The sequence below is a fragment of the Neoarius graeffei genome, chromosome 3, assembly GCF_027579695.1.
Source record: "Neoarius graeffei isolate fNeoGra1 chromosome 3, fNeoGra1.pri, whole genome shotgun sequence".
Taxonomy (NCBI): Eukaryota; Metazoa; Chordata; class Actinopteri; order Siluriformes; family Ariidae; genus Neoarius; species Neoarius graeffei.
In genome coordinates, this window is record NC_083571.1 from 111,797,689 (window position 1) to 111,824,316 (window position 26,628).

General features: G+C 42.3%; 1 protein-coding gene across 1 annotated transcript; it reads left to right on the forward strand.

Moving 5' to 3' along the window:
* Nucleotides 1-1,953: 1,953 nt before the first annotated feature.
* On the forward strand, nucleotides 1,954-23,768 carry saysd1 (SAYSVFN motif domain containing 1). The gene is made up of 2 exons (XM_060917903.1): nucleotides 1,954-2,261; nucleotides 19,910-23,768. The coding sequence occupies exons 1-2, from the start codon at nucleotides 2,109-2,111 to the stop codon at nucleotides 20,240-20,242; spliced, it is 486 nt and encodes a 161-aa protein (XP_060773886.1). The 5' UTR covers nucleotides 1,954-2,108; the 3' UTR covers nucleotides 20,243-23,768.
* The last annotated feature ends 2,860 nt before the right edge of the window (nucleotides 23,769-26,628 follow it).

Here is a 26,628-nt window from a genome sequence, read left to right on the forward strand (position 1 = left end):
TCCTAAATAGAAAGGAAGTGTTCTCCAGCCTTACTATGACCTGGATGACTGAAAACCTTTACAGATGTGATGGGGTGGCACTGTGGTGTAGTGGTTAGCACGCTTGCCTCACAGCAAGAAGGTTCTGGGTTTGAGCCCAGCAGGGGCCTTTTTGTGTGGAGTTTGCATGTTCTGCGTGGGTTTCCTCCGGGTGCTCCAGGTTCCCCCCACAGTCCAAAGACATGTGGTTAGGTTAATATGGTACGGCCTTGGGCTGAGGTGCCCTTGAGCGAGGCACCTAACTCCCAACTGCTCCCCGGGCACTGGTAGCATGGCTGCCCACTGCTCTGGGTACGTGTGTGTTCACTGCTTCAGATGAGTTAAGTGCAGAGAGGAATTTCACAAGTGTGTGATGAATAAAGTTGTGCTTTCTTTCTAAAATGGACTGGAAAAGGAAAAAAAAACAATAACAGTGAAGGGGAGCGCTATGAAGATATGTAAGGAATGTGGGTAAAGTTGAGAAAATAAGAGGTAATGAAAGGGAGGAAAACCAAAAACAAACAAACAAAAACCAGGAGATACTTTTCTTGGGGCAGGCGGCACGGTGGTGTAGTGGTTAGCGCTGTCGCCTCACAGCAAGAAGGTCCGGGTTCGAGCCCTGTGGGCCTTTCTGTGCGGAGTTTGCATGTTCTCCCCGTGTCCGCGTGGGTTTCCTCCGGGTGCTCCGGTTTCCCCCACAGTCCAAAGACATGCAGGTTAGGTTAACTGGTGACTCTAAATTGAGCGTAGGTGTGAATGTGAGTGTGAATGGTTGTCTGTGTCTATGTGTCAGCCCTGTGATGACCTGGCGACTTGTCCAGGGCGTACTCCGCCTTTCGCCCATAGTTAGCTGGGATAGGCTCCAGCTTGCCTGCGACCCTATAGAACAGGATAAAGCGGCTAGAGATAATGAGATGAGATGTTCTATAGAATTACCGGGATTAATAACTGCTCTGAGATGGACTGAAGAAGTCAAACCACTAAGATCGGTCAGATGCACTGATTCATTGGCAGTTTTACTCAGCTTTGAAACAGGAAACTCAATAAGAGAGGATTTGGTAATAGAGGCAAGACATGTTTTATTGAATCTTATGAACCTTGGATTATTAGTTCAGTTTTGTTGGGTTCTAGCCCATGTTGGGATTAAAGGAAATGAAGTGGCTGACAAAATTGCTAAGAAAATGCTGGAAAAAGAACATATATAGGAATTAATATTTCAGTGGGGAAGGGAGAAGCTAAATCTAAAATAAAAACAGAAGTTCAACTTAAATGGCAAAATGAATGGAAGGTAGACTTCAATGCAAAGCATTATCATGAGATCCAGGAAAATGTTTGGGGGAAAAGGATAATATCAGGTCTCAACAGAAAGGAAGAGGTGGTATATAGTAGACCAAGATTGGGTCACACAGGTCTTAATGGCACTCTACAGTTAATAGGGATGAGTAATGGTTTATGTAGTGAAATGTCAAGTTCTAGAGGATGTAGTTCATGTTTTATTGAATTGCAATAAATACACAATACAAACAGCAATGGAGAGAAAGAGAGGCTGATAATGGAATAGAAAACATCCTTAAGGAAGAAGGAATGCAGAGAGATAGGATCAAATCCCTATTTATTTTTCTTAATGATACAGGTTTAATTGAAAGGATCTAGGATCCTTTTTTTTCCCTCTTAAACTGCAGATAGCCCTTTACACACTCCTGTACAGTAGGTGGCGGTATGCACCAAAGAGACGCGATCCGCCAAAAAACCAAAGAAGAAGAAGAGATAAGCCTTTTCTTGGGGCACATTTGCTCGGATACGACTGTTTAATACATACAAGTACACGCGATGCGAGTGGTAAGATGGCGGCCAGATGGCTTCACTCTGCAGATTTTATATAGAACTCAGTGATAAAAACACACGGCACTTCCGGGTGTTACACTAACCGGTGCGACCATCAGAAACGTCCGTGTGCAACATGTAAAACAGAACTATTTACTTTCGCACTAGGATTAGTCGACGCAGGTAATTTTTGGTAGAAAATCTAACTTTCTAAATAGTTTGAAAACCGTGTTTCTTTTATTTGGATTTTTTTTAAATGTTTAAACATGGAACATAAGTTAGCAGAGTTCAGAGCCCGAAGGAAAGTCGAGAAGCAAGTAACAAAAACCGAAAACCAACCTGAAAGTTGTTGCTCTGAGAGACACACAGCTCCGAGAGATGCGACCGAGTCCACGGAGTCAAAAATAAATGTACAAAAGGCAAGCATTTACCGGTTTCCTTTACATATTAATACACTCCGTAAGGTAGCACTGAACCTAGTCTTTTATTATTCCTTGTTTGCAACCACGTGACCAAAACTGCTTGCGTCATTGACCGCCGCCATGTTGGAAGACATACAATCAAACAATATAGTGTCTGTAAACAGTGTTCCAAACCATAACATATAACTTATTCAACTCATTTTAACTTACTGGATGGTCCTTCCAAGAGAATTACATTTAGAAGCTTGTAGTCATTTCTCAAATCTATTTTGAAGTCTAAATGGTCATTTCATACTTGCTAACTTTTCAAAATTCTCATGGAGGAGAAAAGTGCATGAATGACATTTTCAATTGGACGAGGGTCTGATGTGTGGTTGAAATGATAAAAACAGTGGATCTCAATTAATTGCAAACCATTTGAGGTTTATACAATTAAAGAGGTTTTGAACTGTTGATATTGCTCTATCAATTACCTGTCCAGAGTCAGGAAACGGACAGGTAACATCTCTGCAGACCTGTCACACCCTGGTCACAAATTGTTTAAACTTCTCCCCTGTGGGAGACGCTACGGAACACTACGCAAAACCAACCAGACACAAGAACTTTTTTTTTTCCCCTTGGGCTGTCTCTGTGATGAACAGCTAAAACCGGACTTGAATATCAGTAAAGCCTAGGTCACAACCGGCCGTACGTGCTCCTACGGCTGGTCTACGTGCAAGAAACGCACGGAGGGCGCGCGTGTGACGTGCTGATTTTCGAGCCGTAGACTGGCCGCAGAGGTTCGTCATGTCAAACAAACTCTACGGGCGCTTACGGTTTTTTCAGGTTGCAAGACAAACTTACGGCCAACGTGCGTCTTACTCCACGAACAAAAAAAACGCAGCGATTGGGGAAACGCCAAAAATCGCACGGCCAAAAAATCGTACGTCCGGTTGTGACCTAGGCTTAAGATCAACTGTGAAATATCTGCACACTCATACGGTCATTCTGTGCACACTGTATATTTATATTTCATCTCATCTCATTATCTCTAGCCGCTTTATCCTGTTCTACAGGGTCGCAGGCAAGCTGGAGCCTATCCCAGCTGACTACGGGTGAAAGGCGGGGTACACCCTGGACAAGTCGCCAGGTCATCACAGGGCTGACACATAGACTAGTCATGAAAGTGTTCCGGATTTTTAGATTTTCCTCCGGATTTTTTCCGCTAATGACCCAGAAGTCCGGATATTTGACAAAACTCTTGAAAATCTCCAGTTTTCCGAACGGAGAAATTTAATTTTCGGATTTTTCGCGTTCCTAGACGTGGCGTAATACTTCGCATCATCCTTGCATGGGCGCGGCCCTTAAATAGCCCAAACATAGTTCATTGATTAAAGACAGGTGTTCTTTGTTAACGGCGCGCGTGCCGGAGCTCGTTAGGCGCGCGTGCCCAAGGCGCGCCTTCAGGTGCATGAGCTAATGCGCGCAGGACTGACACCGTTCTGCGTAAGCGCAACACAATCACTCTAGAAAGCATGTTCAAGCTGCCAGTGTAGCTGCAGTCTTTTTAGTTGCGAATTACGAGTATTTTCCCTTGTGTTAATAATTCGCCATGTCAAAACAAGCAAAACTTTCCTCCTTCTTTTGACGTGAAAAGAGGTAAGCAATTTTATTTTTATATATATATATATATATATATATATATATATATATATATATTTTAGTGCTGTCAAGCGATTCAAATATTTAATCGCGATTAATGTCGCGACTGTCATAGTTAACTCACGATTAATCGCAATTTAATCGCACATTTTTGTCACATGAAAAAACATTGTAATTCTCTTAGCATAAAAAAGTGAATGGGCTTGCTTTGTACCAGTGTTTTTTTTTATTTTTTTTATTGCAGAGCATAACACGTCTTGTCACAGCCATTGACATCCTTCTGACTAACCACTGACTAACTAGCCACTGACTAACACCTTCTGCGCGCTTCGACAGCGCATTGATATCTGAGCTCCGTATCAATGCGCTGCCGAAGCGTGCAGAAGGTGTTAGTACGCCTGTCATTATAGTGCGGACTTTCCATAGCATAGAAAATCGCTACGTTTCAATTTGTGTAACTGAACTTGTTTCATGTCACTGGTCATATAAACCTATGTAAACAGGAAAAACGCGGAAGAGTTTGGTCGCATCTAACTACAGCCCCAAAAAATACCGTTGGCCATGCTGAGCCTAGCTACATGGCTAACAGGAGTGACAGCGCGTCTGACTGCGTCTGACTGACTGGGAGGTCGCGCAAAGCTCGGACAGGTACGGAGCAGCTCGTCTCAATTCAGATAAGAGCATATTTCATTATGGAAGTACGGTGGACTGTTCCTTTAAAGCTATGTTCCCAGACTCGGAAGTCGCTACAACATTCTCCTGTGGAAAAAACAAAACGTCTTACATCAAATTCGGTGTTGCTTGTCTTGAATGTGAAGATTCGACAAGCAATGCGCATAATGACTTTTAAGTATATGAGTGATTCCACGCTTATGGGTACTGAAATGGGGACATGAACTTATTCACCTAAAACCATTTCTTTTTTTACCATCAGGTCACAAAACATGTAATCTTTAATGAATATGTTAAAAGCTAACTTTAATTTTCTGAGATGTAATAACATATTTATATGCCAAAGTCAAGCGTATGAGTTCCAAAATGATGTCTGTTCCATTACTTCTGTTACGATTGTCTGTCTCGCGTCTGTTACAAATTAATTACAATCTAGCTATATACCATGTTAATCTTATTGAAAGAATGTGTATGTTTATTCTACTACACATGTTTATTAATTATATTTGCTAAAACATCACCTTCCTATGTTTCAAAAAGTAATTCTACATTGTTAAAATTGAGAATATATATGTCCACAACACTTCTGTTACGTTCTGACTTTGGCATATAAATATGTTTTTATTACATCTCAGAAAATTAAAGTTATCTTTTAACATATCATTCATTAAAGATTACATGTTTTGTGACCTGATGGTAAAAAAAAGAAATGGTTTTAGGTGAATTTTTAAAAATAAGTTCATGTCCCCATTTCAGTACCCATAAGCGTGGAATCACTCATATCACTTTTATAATAAAATTATTTTTACTTGAAACATTTGTCATTATTGGGAATTTGATCTGGTGTTCTACGACCGCATAATGGGTGCGATGTAGGTCTTAATTCTCATTTAAGTGGTCTTAAAAAGGTCTTAAAGTCTTAAATTTATGGTGGTCAAACCTGGGGAAACCCTGACTAACTATGACAGCATAACTAAAAGGAGAGAGCCAGAAGGTAACACAGGCATGAGGGAGCCCCGGGACATAAAGCAGCAGCCACTACACCGTCAATAAACTTGAGTGAGCAAGCGAGTGGGGACTGACAGCATCCATACATCCCAGTTTACCAAAACACTCTATTGGCCCTTTTCCACTACCCTTTTTCAGCTCGCTTCAGCTCACTTCAGCCCGACACGGCTCGCGTTTCGACTACCAAAAACCAGCACGACTCGGCTCGCTTCAGCCCTGCTTAGCCCCTAAAACTCGCACCGTTTTGGAGTGGGGCTGAAGCGAGCCAAAGCGAGCCGAGTGAGGTTGGGGGCGTGAGCAGACACTCCCCTGTGCACTGATTGGTGAGGAGGAGTGTCCTCACATGCCCACACACGCCCCGCGAGCACGCTGGGATCTGTAAACACCGCAAACCCGGAAGAAGAAGAATTACGAGAATTTCTGAAGCCTTATGCGCCTCGCCTCATCTACACGCTCTTGCCAGTATCTGACCGCGTTGTCGGTGACAACAAGCCACAGCACCAAGACCAGCAACACTAACGACTCCATGTTTATTGTTTACTATCCGGGTCGTGAGACTACCGCTTAAAAGATCACTGATGTCACTGTTTGCGCTGCTTAACAACATCACCTGACGTCCACCCACTTTCGCTAACTCCACCCAATGTGTCCACCCACTTCCAGCCAGCACGGTTCAGCGCGGTTGTAGTTGAAATGCAACTCCAACAGCCCCACTCAGCCCGACTCAGCACGGCACGGCTCAGCCCAACTCAGCCGCGTTGGTAGTGGAAAAGCGGCATAAGTCTGAGGACCCTCCAGATCTACACCTTTACCTCACTGCAAAAAATGATCTCTTGTTGAGAGAAAATATCTTTAATATGGGTGAATTTATCTATTATTTCTTATTAGAAGTTTACTAGAACTCAAATGTAAGATTATTTAGCTTACTTTGAGACGCTTTTACTAATTTCAAGCCTTCAATTTTCTTATTCTATTGGCAGATAATTTTGCTCATTTTAAGCATTCGATTCTAGAAAGAAGCAAAATTATCTGCCAATAGAATAAGAAAATTTAAGGCTTGAAATTAGTAAAAGCGTCTCAAAGTAAGCTAAATAATCTTACATTTGAGTTTTAGTAAACTTCTAATAAGACATAACAGATAAATTCACCCATATTAAAGATATTTTCTCTCAACAAGAGATCATTTTTTGCAGTGCTCATAAACACCATTAACACAAGGCTTGACTAAACAGTAGGGCTGTAACGATACACCCAACTCACGATTCAATTCGTATCGCGATTTTTGACCCACGATTCGATACGCCCACGATTTTTTTTTTAAATGTTTTTTTAAAGTAGTAAATTTGACTTATTAACATTTACTTACTTACATTAACTATTTAATAACAAATAATTCAGACCACTGCAGAGAATGAGTAATATGTATGCAAAAATGAACAAATGTATATCCAAAGATTGTTTTATTTCTCAAAATAATACTGTTGAGCCGGAAGCTCTGTTTTTTCGGTTCTGAAAAAGTCATTTTTCCAAATCGTGTAAATCCGTTAAGATTTTTTTTTGGGGGGGGGCTTTCTCACTGTCTCACTCTAATAGGGCCAATGATTTTCTGTGATCGCGGAAAACAGATGGAAATTACGGAATTTTTATGGTGAAACATTGCTCGCGTGTCAAAATGTAACTGCTGCAGAAGGCTTCCGCCCAAGCAGACATGCCTTCAGTGTTGCCAGATATTGCTAACGTTTTCCACCCCAAAATATGTTCAAAACCAGCCAAAAAGCACCTAAACCTGCCCAATCTGGCAACACTGCATGCCTTTCCGGTCAAGTGATTGTGATTGGCTTGTGGCACACCTAGCCAGCCAATGAGCTGCTTGTTTACAGATTCGCTCCCCGCGTCGCAACCAGAATGGCGACCGCTTAAAAGAAATGAATGCTCTGCCAGTGGCGAGTGTGGACGTTGCGTGACTCGCAGAAGATTGTCGCAGGTCGGCGAAAAAACGACTTACTAATAGATATAAAAAAATAAAAGTAATTTAAGTAAGTTTAAAATGTAATTTAAATAAAAAGTAAAGTATTCATAAATTGAAGTTTGGAAGCGCCTCTGTTTTTGGGCTGAGGAGAAGTTTGAAAGGGTGTACCGCGATTCTGCCTTCTAGTATCGCGATACGGATCGTGGCTCTGCGTATCGCGATTTCGATACGTATATCGTTACAGCCCTACTAAACAGATATGTTTTCAGCCTAGATGTAAACGCCGAGACTGTGTCTGATTCCCGAACATTACTTGGAAGGCTGTTCCATAACTGTGGGGCTTTGTAAGAAAAGGCTCCGCCCCCTGATGTAGCCTTCACTATATGAGGTACCAGCAGATAGCCTGCACCTTTTGATCCAAGTAGGCGTGGCGGGTCATAGAGGATCAGAAGTTCACTCAGGTACTGTGGTGCGAGACCATTCAGTGCTTTAAAGGTCAACAGTAGTATTTTATAATCAATACGAAATTTGATTGGGAGCCAATGCAGTGTGGATAAGACAGGCGTGATGTGGTCATATTTTCTAGTTCTAGTAAGGACTCTTGCTGCTGCATTTTGAACTAACTGGAGCTTGTTTATGCACTTATTGGAACATCCAGACAGTAAGGCATTACAATAATCCAACCTGGAGGTAACGAAAGCATGAACTAGTTTTTCCGCGTCATGTAGTGACATTAAATTAATCTTGGCAATGTTTCTGAGATGAAAGAAAGCTATCCGGGTAATGTTATCAATGTGAGTTTCGAATGAAAGACTGGGGTCAATAATCACTCCGAGGTCTTTTACTGCTGCACGTGAAGAAACAGAAAGGCCATCCAGAGTTACTGTGTAATCAGAAAACTTACTTCTAGCTGTATGTGGTCCGAGTACAAGTACTTCAGTCTTGTCAAATACAGTACAATATCTGTAACGGAGAAGGTGCTAGAAGAGCAGCTTATGAGGTGTATATGAACAGTAGTGCAAATGAGCAATAGCATCAGATATAGCAGTAATGCAGATGATTGTAGTGCGATGTGCAAACGGATGAAAGAGAGTCTCTTGTGTGAATGAATGTGTTACAGACCAGGGGTAGGGGGTAGGTAGTGGACAGAGTTCAGCATCCTGAGGCCATTATTAAAAAATGTTCTGTTTCCGGTCCACCGGCCGGGTGAGTGCCGTTTGTGCGGTTGAATTTTTTTTTTTTTTAACGCCGGTTTTTCGACATTTTTTTCAGGTTCGTAAATCTAAAATCAAACTTGACATTTCCGCATTCCCAGGGCTTTCCACTAAGGCTCATACTAGCCAGCCATGACAAATAAGTAGCCAGCCGGGGGGGGGGGGGGGAGTAAACACAAAATAAACTCCTGTGCATGCAGTTCCCAGGATTAAATGTATTTTCCACAGACCATTTATTTATTCACTTTACTCAAACACAAAGTAAAATGGCAGTAAATCTTCTTTCTTTTCTTGCGTATTGCATCATGAGGCGTTCCTGGCTTGTAAATCTCTTATTTTCGGTGCATGACACATTCACGCAGCTGAGCATGCTATGAATTAACAACGACAGCGGTCTGCAGTGGGGCTACACAATTACACACTCAGCCAACATTTCTCCATTTGTGTATGAAAATACACTCCAACCACTCAGTTTGGTTTCATTTACAACCAACGGTGTCTTTTGATGCCAGCACGTAATTGAACGAGAGAAGACTGGTTTACCGGAGACAAAATAAGCGTCATCTCTGCTTCTGTTCCCTCCAATGTCGCCTCCGACAGCCCCGACACACTACTGCCTCCACTGAGTGCTCACGCACACACCGCATGTCGGGGCCGCGGATGAGTTAGGGCCTCTGCATGCTCTTGCGACAAGGCTTTCGCAGATAGCTTTTCGCAGACAGTTGTAATTTATCGTTGAGCAGGGAGTAATAGGCGTGCGCGATGTTATTCACCGCCACAACGCAAGGGGGCGCGAAGTCACGAAATCGCTAGGAGTAGTTGGTGGGTGTGGTTAGTGGAGTGTTTATCCTCCGGTTGCTTATAATGACTAGAACTGGAGTCGTATAGATGTCCGTGCTTCCTCACTTCCTCGATCAACCGCTCTTCGTGCTGCTCCATCTTCACTCGTGTTTTTAAAAATGGCGGTCGTGAAAACAAACCAAACCGGGAAAGTAGGGAAGCGGAAGTGCGTGTACAGCGGATGTAGAGTGGACCAATCAGAGCCCTCTTGTCTGCGACGCTGTCTGCGAGGCTTCTGCGGTGGTCACAATTTTTGGGAGGTGCGTGCAGAGCGTCTGCGAAGGTGGGGAGGCTACGCAGACGCTGTCTGCAACGCCATGTGCGGGGACTGGGTTGTCAGCATAAATTGGCCTTTACTCTCCCTTGATCAACGAAGTCGGCGGGGAATTTGTGGTTATTATCGGTACAAACAGCGCGAATCACAACTTAAATGAGTGCGGTTCAGTTTGACATTATTGTCAGTCCGTTAGATAAACATTTAATTTTATTAAAATCGAAAATTAATATTTAGAGCCTGTGGGCTACAAAAATAGTCATTAAAGTAGCCGGCTGGATTTAATTGTGTAGTCGGCTGTATGGCCGGCAGCCGGCGCTTGTGGAAAGCCCTGCATTCCGCACAGAATATAGAACTGAATCAGCTCTGCGCATACGCCGTGCGGCACAAAAAAATGGCAGCCACCATGAAGGAAGGAGATCCGGAGTTTTCAAACATTTGCTTAAGTGTGAAATCTAGGGCTGTAACGATATGCGTATCGAAATTGAAATCGCGATACGCAGAGCCACGATCCGTATCGCGATACAAGAAGGCAGAATCGCGGTACACCCTTTCAAACTTCTCCTCAGCCCAAAAACAGAGGCGCTTCCAAACTTCAATTTATGAATACTTTACTTTTTATTTAAATTACATTTTAAACTTACTTAAATTACTTTTATTTTTTTATATCTATTAGTAAGTCGTTTTTTCGCCGACCTGCGACAATCTTCTGCGAGTCACGCAACGTCCACACTCGCCACTGGCAGAGCATTCATTTCTTTTAAGCGGTCGCCATTCTGGTTGCGACGCAGGGAGCGAATCTGTAAACAAGCAGCTCATTGGCTAGCTAGGTGTGCCACAAGCCAATCACAATCACTTGACCGGAAAGGCATGCAGTGTTGCCAGATTGGGCAGGTTTAGGTGCTTTTTGGCTGGTTTTGAACATATTTTGGGGTGGAAAACGTTAGCAATATCTGGCAACACTGAAGGCATGTCTGCTTGGGCGGAAGCCTTCTGCGGCAGTTACATTTTGACACGCGAGCAATGTTTCACCATAAAAATTCCGTAATTTCCATCTGTTTTCCGCGATCACAGAAAATCATTGGCCCTATGAGAGTGAGACAGTGAGAGAGCCACCCCCCAAAAAATCTTAACGGATTTACACGATTTGGAAAAATGACTTTTTCAGAACCGAAAAAAACAGAGCTTCCGGCTCAACAGTATTATTTTGAGAAATAAAACAATCTTTGGATATACATTTGTTCATTTTTGCATACATATTACTCATTCTCTGCAGTGGTCTGAATTATTTGTTATTAAATAGTTAATGTAAGTAAGTAAATGTTAATAAGTCAAATTTACTACTTAAAAAAAACAATTTTTAAAAAAATCGTGGGCGTATCGAATCGTGGGTCAAAAATCGCGATACGAATCGAATCGTGAGTTGGGTGTATCGTTACAGCCCTAGTGAAATCGCAAAATGGTATTCTAGCGAACAACAAAATAGTAAAGATTCAGAAAAACAAAATCATTCAGTGATCATTTTAATAGTGTAATTTCATCTGAACTAGGCCTAACGCTCGATTTAGAACTACAAAAAGTCCGTGTGTCGGACATTTTAAGTACCTTTGTAAAAGTTTTGCAAATGTTGCAGTCAGCATTTAAAATGCTAACTTAAAGTTTTTGTACAAGTTTCAGTTGATTAAACTGTCATTTTATTAAATGTGTCTGCTTTTGTAATAAAGTACTGAAAGAAAAAGCAAACAGCATTGCGATTTCTTATCCATCCATATATATATATATATATATATATATATATATATAAAAATCCCTCCCTCCCGACTGAAAATTTTTTTGCTCACCCGGTGGACAGGAAACGGATTTTTTTTTTTAAGGATGTCCTGATAGCCTGGTGGATGAAGCTGTTCAGCAGTCTTGTGGAACGGGCCCGGAGGCTCCGGTAGCTTTTCCCTGAGGGCAGGCGGTTGAAGAGTGAGTGTGAAGGGTGGGAGGTGTCACGAGCGATGCTGATGGCTCTGCAGGCAAGACGGGAGTGATAGACGTCCGTAAGGGAAGGCTGAGGGGTACCGATGATCTTGCTGGCCGTGTTCACTATGCATTGCAGAGTCTTCCGGCAGGAGGCGCTGCAGCCTCCGTACCACGCAGTGATGCAGCCAGTGAGGACACTCTCAATGGTGCCCCTGTAGAAAGAGCACATGATGCGGGGTGGGACTCGTGCATTCCTCAGTTTGCGGAGGAAGTAGAGGCGAGTTTGAGCCTTCTTGGCCAGCGATGCGGTGTTGTTGGACCAGGAGAGGTCCTCAGCAATGTGCACCCCTAGGAATTTGGTGCCCCAAGACAAGAAACCGCCAGTTCACAACAGTCTTCCTCTGTAGCAAGTAGCATGGAGAGATAGAGAGAAAAAGAGAGATGTGCAGAACGTGGTGGTTACCTTTCATCATGTTTTCCTGAACAAAACTAAAAACAAATAGAGTATTGCAATCTGAGAGCATTTAACACGTTTCAATTAATAATTAATGATTGCGCACACATTTTTCTTCCTGTTAAAGTGCATCAGATATGATGGGATCAGATGTCGCGAGCGTGTAAATGTTGCTCATAATCCTGTGTCTGGTGCGCTCTGTGTGTGCGCGCGTGAGATAATGGGAGAATCGACAAACTGTCCAGATGTCAGATCAAATGCCGTTTATTAAATGAATGGGTTTCTTTTTGCTCCAATAATTCCCATGTGGTCATTCTGGTGGTGATGAACACTCGATGAATCAGATTTATTATTCGTAGGCGACACGAAATCTGCCTGCTTCGTTTGCATAAACCTCACCCACTGTCGCTTTAGATTAGTGTCATTTCTCGGAAATTTGTGAACTGAATGTCCTGTTGTAGGCGGCACGGTGGTGTAGTGGTTAGCGCTGTCTCCTCACAGCAAGAAGGTCCGGGTTCGAGCCCCGTGGCCGGCGATGGCCTTTCTGTGTGGAGTTTGCATGTTCTCCCCGTGTCCGCGTGGGTTTCCTCCGGGTGCTCCGGTTTCCCCCACAGTCCAAAGACATGCAGGTTAGGTTAACTGGTGACTCTAAAGGCCTCTGCATGCTTCTGCGACAAGGCTTTCGCAGATAGCTTTTCGCAGACAGTTGTAATTTATCGTTGAGCGGGGAGTAATAGGCGTGCGCGATGTTATTCACCACCACAACGAAAGGGGGCACGAAGTCGCGAAATCGCTAGGAGTAGTTGGTGGGTGTGGTTAGTGGAGTGTTTATCCTCCGGTTACTTATAATGACTAGAACTGGAGTCGTATAGATGTACGTACTTCCTCACTTCCTTGATCAACCGCTCTTCGTGCTGCTCCGTCTTCGCTCGGGTTTTTAAAAATGGCGGTCGTGAAAACAAACCAAATCGGGAAAGTAAGGAAGCGGAAGTGCGTGTACAGCGGATGTAGAGTGGACCAATCAGAGCCCTCTTGTCTGCGACGCTGTCTGCGGTGGTCACAATTTTTGGGAGGTGCGCGTAGGGTGATCGCAGAGCGTCTGCGAAGGGGGGAAGGCTTCGCAGACACTGTCTGCGAGGACTGGGTTGTCAGTATAAATTGGCCTTAAGGGCCCGTTTACACGAGGACGCTGTCGGGTTAAAAACGACTAAATATTTTATCGGAAGTGCCTTTTGTCTACACGGGGACGGCGTTTCCGAGGCTGAAAAACGGAAAAAATTGAAAACGCCTTCCAGAGTGGATAAGTTAAAAACAGCCCCCGTTGCATATCTGTCTAAACTACCCAATACGCGAAACTCTGCTCGGATCCGCTCACGTCGGGTACGCGTTTACGTCATACATAATTATGTCATGTACTGTACATGCCAGCCCGGGAAGTAAGAAAGTAAGTAAAAAAGTAAGAGCATGTCTGATTACATCGATCCAACGGACCTTCAAGCTGCTCTGGCAGCTTTAATAAACGTCCAGGAGTCCTTCGAACATCTATACCGAATCTGCACATATACCGTTAATGAACAGAGGCGGGTATAGTACGCTCTTACTTTTTTACTTACTTTCTTACTTACCATAGCCAGAGTAGTCAAAGTTTTCGCGGCGCAGATGTGCAGATCAGACAAGACGGAAGACGTTGCGCATGCGTGCAGACATAGCAGAGGTCTTTCACAGCACCACCTAGCCGCCTGGCATGCACATCCAATTGAATTCCACACATTTATGCGTCACCGTATAGACGCAGATTTCCTCCTTGAAAACGGTCGTGTAGACGTGGAAAAAAGTGAGAATGAAAACGGACTTTTCCGTTTTTGTTTCAGACTGTCCCCGTGTAAAGTGGGCCTAAATTGACCGTAGGTGTGAATGTGAGTGTGAATGGTTGTCTGTGTCTATGTGTCAGCCCTGTGATGACCTGGCGACTTGTCCAGGGTGTACCCCGCCTTTCGCCCGTAGTCAGCTGGGATAGGCTCCAGCTCGCCTGCAACCCTGTAGAACAGGATAAAGCGGCTAGAGATAATGAGAGATGTCCTGTTGTATATGGATTTGAACATCCAAACACAGCGCAGCGCTTTCCCATTGTTATTTTTGTAAGATTCCAACAATATCCAATTTCAGTGATTAAACAAGCACGGAGTCAGATGAACCGAAATGACCGGGGTTCCACGCGTGACGTCATGCGAGATTAGCCCTGAGGCAAGGCTGCCTTTTTCCGGGATCCGGATGCCACGATTTATTGATAGTTTTGCGCTTGATGATAAAATAACAAATAATTAATATTATTTCCCCCCTGCTTTATTAATTCATTTTGGTCGTTACTAATGATGTATATTCATTTTAAAGCATTACAGAGATGCCAATCACTACGATTTGTGTGTAGTCACTACGTTTTTGACAGTAGCACTACGAGGCTACGACCGTCTATTCAGTTTATATGGGATTCATACGATTTTAGCATGGATGCGGTTCGAAACGCGTGAATCTATAAGGGTTCATGATATTTTGCTGGTGTTCGGTACATTTGAGGCCAATTATCGCTTGATAATTCAATATTTTGACTGTATTTATGGTCAAAGTATGCTTTGATGGGCGCCGCCATCTTTGTTGACAAGCGTTCTGCGCATGCGCGAATTAATTATCGATGCCGCGATGGAATGTCGAGCAGCCCATGTCACTAGGTATTGAGGAGCTGTCGGGGCGTTGTAACCTCGCAAACTGTCGCTCAAAACATGAAATCAGGGTTGTCATCCACCCAAAACACCATGTTCCGAATATGCAATGAACATTTCACGATATATTCGCAAAAAGAAACGAAACACTGTTGGAACTGAAACAGTCATCTTCTGAAGTAAATTAATCAGAGCTGAATAAGTAATCTGACTTGATATTGATGAGATTAAAAGTAATCAAAGTGACTTGACATTAATCATGGAAATAAAAAGGAAATAGACATGTTCCAGTACAACTATTTGAGTATTGCTAATTGAGTGTTCCAGCTAGGGGTCGACCGATAATCGGCCTGGCCGATATTCTGCATTTTTAGGGTTATCGGTATCGGCCATAATTTCCACCGATATGCCGGTAACATGCCTTTTTGCAGCCATTTCGTTCCTAACGCGACTGTCACTGCACGTCCTTTCCTGCACTCACCTCTCTGAGTTCAAGAACACGGTCCCACCCACCACAACATCTGATTTGTTTGGCACAAGAGATATAGCCAATTAACACGCGTAGCTGAATGCTGTGAATGACGTGACTCGTGCTCAGAAAGCGCATTGCACTTGTATATGTTAGGTAACTTTATAAAGCGCTATTTGAACATTTAAACAAGCCAGGTGTGATATGGTGCTAGTAGGCTGTGTAATACTGTTGTTACATAATAGGGAGTGATAGCCGACTTTATGTTTGATTTTATTTTTTAAAAAATGCTGCAGGCAGCTCCCTACACTTGATTTGTTATTTAAAAACTACTTGAAGTTGGTAAGTCTTACTTAGTTCTTAGTGTAAAAGAATCCAGAGTGTATTTTCATTTATTTTCCACTGAAAATGGTGAGCTGTAATATAGTAGGGAGTGATTTATTTTTTTATTGGTGAATATTTATTTTATTATTTTATTTCTCATTTTATTCTAACTAATGTTTGACTTTATTGTACAAATGCTGCTGGCATCTCCCTGCACAAAATTTCATGTTCAATTTTACAATTAAACAGGCTTTCGTCTAAACGGGGGAACAGGGGCGCTGCGCCCTCTTACTCTCGGCGTGCGCCCCCTTACCGACTCCGTGAAAACATCCCAGCAACACCACGTGACAATGTGTCTGATCATCAAATACGTTATAATTGCTCCAAAAATATTCCAATCATAGTAGATACGCCGCCAGACGGTGCAAAAACAATCCGAATTGGCGTTTTCCAGACTGAGGCGCCATGTTGTTTAGTTGTTTACTTGTCGCGGCTGCTCTCGCGAGATTTGACATGGGTTACATACAAGGTCAGCTGACTTGTAGAGCGAGATTTCTCGAGACTGAATGACCTTTCACCCACCGGCGCGGGAGCTTTTGACAGAAGTAGTTCGCGAGTTGTTTTTGTTGACACTTGGGCATTTAAAGATGTCATCCCGCGGCACGAAACGGAAGAAAGCCAAAGACTGTCCGGGGCAGAAGAAGATTACTTCTTTCTTTTTCAATGTTGACAGACAATTTGTTACAATTTCCCTCTCAGATAGCCTCAGAATGTCCCATTGGAGCATTTTTCAGAGGCTTTGCACGGCGGAGGGGGACAACCGGCACCATCCCCCCCGCTTCGCTCCCTCGCCATGGTGAGCGCCCTCATACTAAATTTTTCTAGAAAAAACCCTGATTAAACATACATTTCATGGATATGAAGGTCTGTGTCAGTGTGTGCTATGTTTAATTTCATGTGAATTATAATGTTTACATTTATCGGTTGCACATATCGGTTATCGGCATCCCAATTCCATAATAATCGGTATCGGCCCTGAAAAAACATATCGGTCAATCCCTAGTTCCAGCATGTTCTCTGTAAACATTGATGGCATGTAACCTGCATTTGTTTAGTAAACTATTTGAGTATTTGCTAATTGAGTGTTCCAGTATGTTATCTATAAATATTGATGGTATGTAATCTGCATTTGTGTAGTAAAGTTAAGAAAATAATATTCACTGTTTGAGAGTTGATTGTATACCAATTACCAGAGAAGTCTTTACTTTGTGTGAATGTGGTGAGTTATGAGTATCACTCATGAGAAAATCATGAGTGATTGCGGTTTGGTTTTATTTTTCAGATAATTGGAAAAAAAAAAAATCAACAATTTTCTCCCCCCAAAACCAACATGTCCCAGTTCATTTTAGTCACCTGTATTCACTCAGAATGGCCCTAAAAAAGCACCAATTTCCAAAATGTCACTACACATTGATTTCACAAAAGGTTGGCATCTCTGGCATTACATCAAGGCATTACATACACTTACAATCATTTTGACTGCTTCAAAAGACGGGTATCTAGCACACTATATAACGTATTTAGTTCTAAAAGCGCAGTCACCGGGCGACAAGGCTGCAGTATTTGAGGTCAGGGATTGACATGAATCTTGTTCAATTGACTCTGTGATCGTTTGGGAAGATTCTTCAATAATTTTGCATTTCTTTCTGCACTCTGTAAGCCTCGCATTTCGAGCTACCGCTGGAGAACCATCTTTGATTTTGTTGTGGCCTGTATTTTGTGTTGGAGCTAGGGCTGTAACGATACACCCAACTCATGATTCGATTCGTATCGCGATTTTTGACCCACGATTCGATACGCCCACGATTTTTTTAAAATGTTTTTTTAAAGTAGTAAATTTGACTTAACATTTACTTACTTACATTAACTATTTAATAACAAATAATTCAGACCACTGCAGAGAATGAGTAATATGTATGCAAAAATGAACAAATGTATATCCAAAGATTGTTTTATTTCTCAAAATAATACTGTTGAGCCGGAAGCTCTGTTTTTTTCGGTTCTGAAAAAGTCATTTTTCCAAATCGTGTAAATCCGTTAAGATTTTTTTGGGGGGGGGGCTCTCTCACTGTCTCACTCTCATAGGGCCAATGATTTTCTGTGATCGCGGAAAACAGATGGAAATTACGGAATTTTTATGGTGAAACATTGCTCGCGTGTCAAAATGTAACTGCCGCAGAAGGCTTCCGCCCAAGCAGACATGCCTTCAGTGTTGCCAGATATTGCTAACGTTTTCCACCCCAAAATATGTTCAAAACCAGCCAAAAAGCACCTAAACCTGCCCAATCTGGCAACACTGCATGCCTTTCCGGTCAAGTGATTGTGATTGGCTTGTGGCACACCTAGCCAGCCAATGAGCTGCTTGTTTACAGATTCGCTCCCCGCGTCGCAACCAGAATGGCGACCGCTTAAAAGAAATGAATGCTCTGCCAGTGGCGAGTGTGGACGTTGCGTGACTCGCAGAAGATTGTCGCAGGTCGGCGAAAAAACGACTTACTAATAGATATAAAAAATAAAAGTAATTTAAGTAAGTTTAAAATGTAATTTAAATAAAAAGTAAAGTATTCATAAATTGAAGTTTGGAAGCGCCTCTGTTTTTGGGCTGAGGAGAAGTTTGAAAGGGTGTACCGCGATTCTGCCTTCTTGTATCGCGATACGGATCGTGGTTCTGCTTATCGCGATTTCGATACGCATATCGTTACAGCCCTAGTTGGAGTCCAGTCTGGATCCATAAAATTGTAGAGATCAGCTGGTTTCCCTAACGGAAAGAAAAAGCAAGATGAAAGCAGCAGCATCGAAAATTATATACAGCTCTTTTTAAAATGAAATAATCGTACAAGCCTTTGATTGTCGGATCACGCTCTATCACGGCGAGTTTCTGCACGACCAGGCTATTAAGCGATCCAATATTTCTTATATATTGCAATCTTTCATTAATAACTATTTTGTAGCACTTACAATTGATAAAATGTTCCCTGCAGACTCGTTTGGTTTTTGCTTTCTCATCGCTGAGATCAGCTCGGTTTATGTTGGACAGCCAGTGACGTCTATGCTCCGTGGACAACTCTTTTTTTTTTTTTTCCTTGATTATTTATAATTGCTGGAATTCTAAAGAACTTAAGTCCCCTTGTCTCGAATAGAGTTGTGCCCGTGTCCAATTACAGCACAAAGAGTCGGCATAGCGAAGAAACATATCTGTGAAGATACTCAGTCATCCAGGCACACAGTAATCTGTGGCTGGTAGAAGAGAGCAACTGGACCTGCCCGAAAAGTCTTGAAGACGTTTCGCCTCCTCAGTTCTGTCTGTCTAATAGGGAGTATCAAGTATTTATCCTCTCATGGATCATCATAGAATCCGAATCAGAATGCTGATGGCTGCATTGTAGGTGGCTGAAAGATGTCATAGACACCCACCTCTGTTCAGTGATGGTCGTTCCAGGTTGACAAAAATGAACGATCCTCTCTGGCTAAGATGTCTGCCAGTTTTCTGGAAGTCCTCTCATACTCCCGCACCAGTCGAAGGGAACTCATCCCAAAGTGCTTAGAAACATCTGTGAAGATACTCAGTTATCCAGGCACACAGTAATCTGTGGCTGGTAGAAGAGAGCAACTGGACCTCCCTGATACTCCCTATTAGACAGACAGAACTGAGGATGCCTTTCGGATGAGAGGCGAAACGGCTTCAAGACTTTTCGGGCAGGTCCAGTTGCTCTCTTCTACCAGACACAGATCATAGCGAAGAAACAAAAGGAATTCTTGAGCGTAACAACCTCTCGAGCATACCGTATCTTCTATAGTAAACGTGCGCTGTGTGAGGTAGTGTATATCCTCCAACATGGCCCATTTCTGGTTCAAAGCCTCATGCGTAATTAGCTATGATGTCACATGCAAACAAAGAATTGCAGGTCCTACTGATTACTTCTTATTAAACATCAAGTATTTTTTTTTTTTTTTTGAGACCCAGTCGATATCTGGGTTTCATTAGTTTTCGTGTCTCATCATCTAATGTCTGTAACGAATGAATTCTTTCCCCAGGAAAACAGAGACTGGTTGCTGGACAGCGCTGTTGGCCGCTGGCTCGGTGTGCAGCGTTTGGCTATTACGAATCTGACCTTACTGAAGGTGTTACTGTGGCTTGTGTTGCTTGGTCTCTTCTCTGAGCTGGACTTTGGACTGCCCTTCTTTCTCCTGTCTTTGTTTTACTGGCTCTATGAAGGTCTGCGGAGTCCAGTGGCGAGAAGGCCTGGTGAGCTGAGCGCCTATTCGGTGTTTAACCCCAACTGTCAACCCATCCTGGGCACACTCTCTGCAGAACAGCTGGAGGGAGAGATGGGTTACAGACCATTAAACAGCAGGGTGAATACATAACACACTACCGACAAACTCTCAGACTGGCTTCAGAATAAACACGGCTGAAGTTTGGATCCACCTATAGAAAGATATATTTTAAGCCAAACACCACACACTTTAGACACAGAACAAGGCCATGATCAACAGCGAGCTTACAAAGGAGGACAAAAATGAGGAGCTCTTGAGTATGAAGTGATCTCTTGTACTCGGCTTACTTGTGCCAAAGTCTAACCAAGTTAAGTTTGTATACACATGGCAACAGCCTATGACAAAATCTGGTCTATGACTGTTTAATGATGTGAGCTGATTTATTGGGATTTAAAAAAAAAAAAAAATGTATTAAGCCTTTCATGCATCAATTGTGAAACATAATCAGGATTTCTCCCTAATAATTGTTGTTGTTCTTTAAATGGAAAAATAAAACTATGGGACATAATGCATTTGAATGTTCAAAATGAAGTCATATCCTGCTGAAGAGAACACAATTATTTGAAAATTAAAATAATGGTATGAGCCAATACCAGAGGGGGGGGAAAAAAAAGGTTGATCAGATATCTGAGAAAACATACTGGATATTGGATCCTGTAACAAATGAAACCTTGAATTAGATTTTTTTGGGAAAACAAATGGATCTGGAAATAAAATATAGATATAAAGAGACCTTTTTATCCCCCACTGGCTGAAAGGCCCAAAGGGGGATTGTGTCGTGGCGACGTCCATCCATCTGTCCGTCCGTCCCAGGAAGGGTACTCACCTTCTGAAATCAACTACTCTCACGATTTTTGGAGGAATTTCACGAAACTTGACAGGATTCTTTGTTATATGTCGGTAATGCGCATATTGCAATTTCGTTCAAGTTCAGTCACATTTTTACCAGAGTTACAGCCCTTGGTTAACAACCTCGTACTTTGACAATTTCATGAAAGTGTGCTCGTCTTCTGAAATCAACTCCTCTCACTATTTTTGCAGGAATTTTCCAAAACTTTGCAAAAGGCTTTGCTATCTGTCGGTAATGCGCATACCGTATTTTCTGGACTATAAGCCGCTACTTTTTTCCTAGGTTTTGAACCATGCGGCTTATACAAAGGTGCGGCTATTCTGTGGATTTTTCTTCCACCGCTAGGGGCGCTCTAACCGGAAGTAGAATCAAAAATAAGATAGACGAAAAATCAATGCAAAGAAGAATTAGCAGATCTTTAGCAGATAGAACACGCACGACAAATTACTAACTGGTAATTATTTTCAAATCCAGCGAAGATGATTAAAGTGACTTGTGGTTTCAAACACAGGAGAAATGAAGGTAAATAAATACCGGTTATTTTCTCTTGGTTCTGTTCCGTTTTAATCAGCAAAGTTGCTGCCGTGTTAAAAGGCACTGTTCGGAAAGAATCTGTTCAGGTACATACATGTACATTTACAGTACAAAATCGTTCTGTACATGCAGTAAATATCTAATTTTTCAACATAGATATCTGCGGCTTATAGCCCGGTGCGGCTTGTATATCTTTTTTAAAATTTTTTTTTTTAAAATAGAGTGGATGCGGCTTAGATACAGGTGCGCTCTATAGTCCAGAAAATACGGTATTAAAATTTCGTTCAGTTCGGTCACACTTCACCAGAGTTATGGCCCTTGATTACCAAACTTGGACTTTGACAATTTCATGACGGTGTATTAAAGGAAAAGGCAACTTTTGTACAAAATCACCACAAATGGATAGATAAATATATAAAGTAATCGATCATGGAATTTATAGAGAAAGAACAGACCGCATAACAGTATCTTTTAACTTTTAATAATATGGGCTTGCGCTGAGCTCAGCGAAGATGCGTTCCGCCATATTGATCTACTGCGTGACGTCATGCGGCCCACCACTGAAAAGAACTCTTCAGTGCTTCATTGTAATAAGGTAAAAAACCAGTACAATCGCTTCTTCAAAGTTTCACCAAATGGTTTTATTTATGCAACTTAAAGCTCATAATACTGTATAACTTTGGTTGAGTACAGACTTTCGTCTAAACGGGGGAACAGGGGCGCTGCGCCCTCTTACTCTCGGCGTGCGCCCCATTACCGACTCCGTGAAAACATCCCAGCAACACTACGTGACAATGTGTCTGATCATCAAATACGTTATAATTGCTCCAAAAATATTCCAATCATAGTAGATACACCGCCAGACGGTGCAAAAACAATCCGAATTGGCGTTTTCCAGACTGAGGCGCCATGTTGTTTAGTTGTTTACTTGTCGCGGCTGCTCTCGCGAGATTTGACATGGGTTACATACAAGGTCAGCTGACTTGTAGAGCGAGATTTCTCGAGACTGAATGACCTTTCACCCACCGGCGCGGGAGCTTTTGACAGAAGTAGTTCGCGAGTTGTTTTTGTTGACACTCGGGCATTTAAAGATGTCATCCCGCGGCACGAAACGGAAGAAAGCCAAAGACTGTCCGGGGCAGAAGAAGATTACTTCTTTCTTTTTCAATGTTGACAGACAATTTGTTACAATTTCCCTCTCAGATAGCCTCAGAATGTCCCATTGGAGCATTTTTCAAAGGCTTTGCACGGCGGGGGACGGACAACCGGCACCAACTCCCCCCCCCACTTCGCTCCCTCGCCATGGTGAGCGCCCTCGTACTAAATTTTTCTAGAAAAAACCCTGGAGTAAAAACACGGAGCAAAAACATGGCTGAATCCTGAATGACTCCTATTTGGATTTGTCCTACCAAGCCTACTGCGCATGCGTGAAGCGGCTCGGCTCGGTTTTCCCTTTCGGGCGCTCTCGTTTTCTGTTAGAATTTGGTAAAGAAGAAAAAAAATATATATATTATTTACCAGCTTACCGGGCCCATGAACATAAATCTGACAGCTGACAAGGTCGGGATATAAACGAATCGAATACAAGCCACCCGCCGGGACTCCTAATCACAGTGATCTGCTTGTAAACACTGTTTTCATGGGCCCAGTGACGTCACAGATCAGAGGGAGGCGCATTAACGAAAGATTCTGATTGGTTTATAGTTGCCCACAATCTCAAAATGGCTGCCTCCTTCAACTTTGACTCCTCTGTGTCAATTCATGATTTCAAAGTTAAAAATATTTTTTCATGTTCGATATATAATGGAAATAATTAACGGAATTGATTACGTATATGTTTTTCTCCTATTACACACCTGGTTTTGTACAAAAGTTGCCTTTTCCTTTAAGCACTTGTAGCATAGATGTAGTTGCCAGCGGGGGATATTGTGCTCTCAGAGCACTCTTATTATGGTTGATTTGATTACATTTATAATTTATAATGCAAGTTATTTTATGTGAAAGAATATAACTAAAGTTCTCGTTAAAAAAAAGTTTAAAACTTAGTAGTTTTTAAAGAAAACAATATGAAATGGGTGTCTGTATCGGCTGATGCTCAAGGTTTCGGTATTGGCAAAGACAATGCAATATCGTGGCATCTCTACATGTGAAAAAGACATGAATTCTAGTTTGAGTTTCTTTATTGTTTACCTTGACATACTTGAGCTTGTTTATTAAAAGATTCCAAAAACACTGTGGGTTGCACTAGTGTGTGTAAATTATCCAGATAACATGCTACTCATTATACTTTTATTCAATAGTTTTATTATGTTAAAGACCTGATGACACGTTTTTGACATCTTTTGGCGATGTTTTATAACATAAAGTAATTCCCGATGATCCATATATTAATTCACGAAGGCGCCTATTTTACAAGTTATGATAAAAAACGCGGCTATTTGGGCAAATTTGACGGGGCTGCAGCACCCAGGAGACGAAGGAGGAGGAGGAGCTATATGACGTCAGCAAAAGAACCTTCCTCTTCACTTACCAGTTTGTTGTTGATGCGACAGGTGTTCAGTTTATCATTATTAGTATTATTATTATACGTTGCCGGCTTTTGCTCCAAAACCCACAAGGATGGGGTAAGTTTATTCAATTTTCCCAGAGATCCCGAGCTGCATGCGAAGTGGGTGAAGCAAGTCAGGCGCACTCGTGGCAAGTGGGAGCCCTCACCAACATCCGTCCTGTGCTCTGAACACTTCGATTTGGATTGTTTTGACACCCTTCCCAGCTTAAAAGAATCTCTTGGGTGTGCAGTTCAGCACAAACGTGTGTTACTACCATCAGCAGTGCCTACAGTATTCCGGAGGGGGTCTACTAGTAGCTATGCCGGATCCAGCAGTCGCCTGGATATTTTGCTTTCATTCAAGGATAAAACTAAGAAGCCATAAACTAGAAGACGTGCCTGCCAATATTATCCTAAATGTATCACGGATCAGGCATAGTCGTAAGCTTATTATGTTAGCCGTTTGCATGCTCCATTAGGAACTATGTATTCAGTGTAGCATATGGCTTACATGATATAAGCAGTGTTTACACATGCAAGACAACAATACACAATATTAAAATATTGATTCCGTAACATTTTGAACAAATACGGGTTGACCTACCAATCTTTGTTATCCAACCTTGTGGTGTTCGTCAATGCTGGGCTGTCTGCCAGTCCGCTGTCCATCTCGGAATCGGAGTCGCTCTCAGATTGGTGCACAGTAACAGGTTCAAACCTGTATGGTTGGATGCACCCGTGTTCGTCATCACTAGATTCTTCCGATCTATCCCACTCACAACACGATTCTAGACTCCCAGAAGAGGAAGAGCTAGCACTAGAGAGTTCACCGGCGTTTTCATGCGCCATTTCCATTGAGTAGAACCAGAGTAGAACGGCCAGTGAACCGCAGCGTGTTCTTCCGCTGACGTCACAGCATGGCCGCGAGCCACGGACCCAGTTTTCTTGCGCTGTGCAATTAAAAGTTGGATATTCGCGTAACAGCAGCTTCTTTTCACGTAATTATAACAGAAATCTAACATGTTTGCCATGTTCTATAGTTTATTTAAGAAATTACATAGAGTCATGTTCGTGTCGTCAGATCTTTAAATGCCAGTCTTTTGCTCTCCCCTAACACACAATGCATTGCCTGGAACCGGTTTGAAGTACAGCGGTCAGAAACCTCTGCTCCAGCATACTAAACATGACAAACTTGAAATACTTGGTTCTGAATATTGTTAATATTTGTGGCTTTTTTGTTATCTTGCTCGCTACAGAGTAAGCAGGCGGTTTGTTTGTGTGTCTGTCTGTTAACAATCTAGCGTCTAGACGGTTGCACCGATTGACTTCATATTTTCAGGGTAGGTGGGCAATGGTCCGTAGATTACCTGATTTAAATTTTGGGGGTAATCAGGTCAAGATGAAGGTCAAGGTCACTGGAAAGGTCAACCTTTCAGTCAAAACACATTTTCCATTATAACTCAAAAACAGTTGCTTATAGACAGATGTTTACTATTATGAGCATATAGGAACTCCCATATGGCCTTTCATTTGGCATCATGATCTTTGACCTTGAAAGGTCAAACTCAAGGTCATGGATTTTCAGAGGGCTGTAACTTTAAAATGGTTTATGATAGCCAGATGTTTACCATTATCAACATACAAGTCATCCCATATGGGCTTTCAGTTGCCGCCATGACCTTTGACCTTGAATGACTTTGAAATGTCAAACTCAAGGTCATGGATTTTCATAGGACTATAACCTGACAGCTGATGATTGAGAAATATTACCATTATCAACATATAGGTATAAAATAAGTGCTGTCGGGTGAGGTTTGGTTGTTGTTTTTTTTTTATTTTCATTATTTAAATAAAGCATCAGTTAATTTATAAATTTTAACCAATTTGAAATAACAGTAAAACAAATCACTGAACATGTAATGTCAAAAGAGCTTTTCACATCTCTGTCAGTGCGTTTACATGCACATCCAAATCGAGCTACTGTCGGTAATCGAGCAAAGGGTCCCAGCAGGGGTGCCAGAGAAATCCAATCCTATATGCACACAAGGAAATCGAGCTATTGTGTGAGGTACATTGTGCACCCGAGCCACAGGTGCAGGGATGTGATTTTTCCGCGAATTCGCGGAATTCCGCTTTTTTCACCTCAAAATTTGAAAAAAAAAATTTTTTCCGATTTTTCGCTCAAAAATCCGTGTTTATTATTCTATTCGTTCCGACTTTCAGTATTTCCGTCATTGAGATGAAACGAGGTACATGATTGGCCCATCGCTCTGTAACAACCAATGAACGTGCTTGTTAGATAGCTGTACGTAAGCTCGCTTCAAACAAAGAGTTGAAAGATGGCAGCCTCCGTGATCGAGCGTAAAGATGCAAATCGAGTTAAAGAAATCGACAGAATAGTGAAAAACAAGTTCTGCTGGGAATGGTTGGAGAAAGAGGTTGCTACAGACGTTGGACATAAGACTGTGAGACATTTGTTCAGCGATTTCGTTCTTTGGGGAGAGGGCAGAGGTCTCTGGCTGTCAAGTTTGGGGATACTGGGAC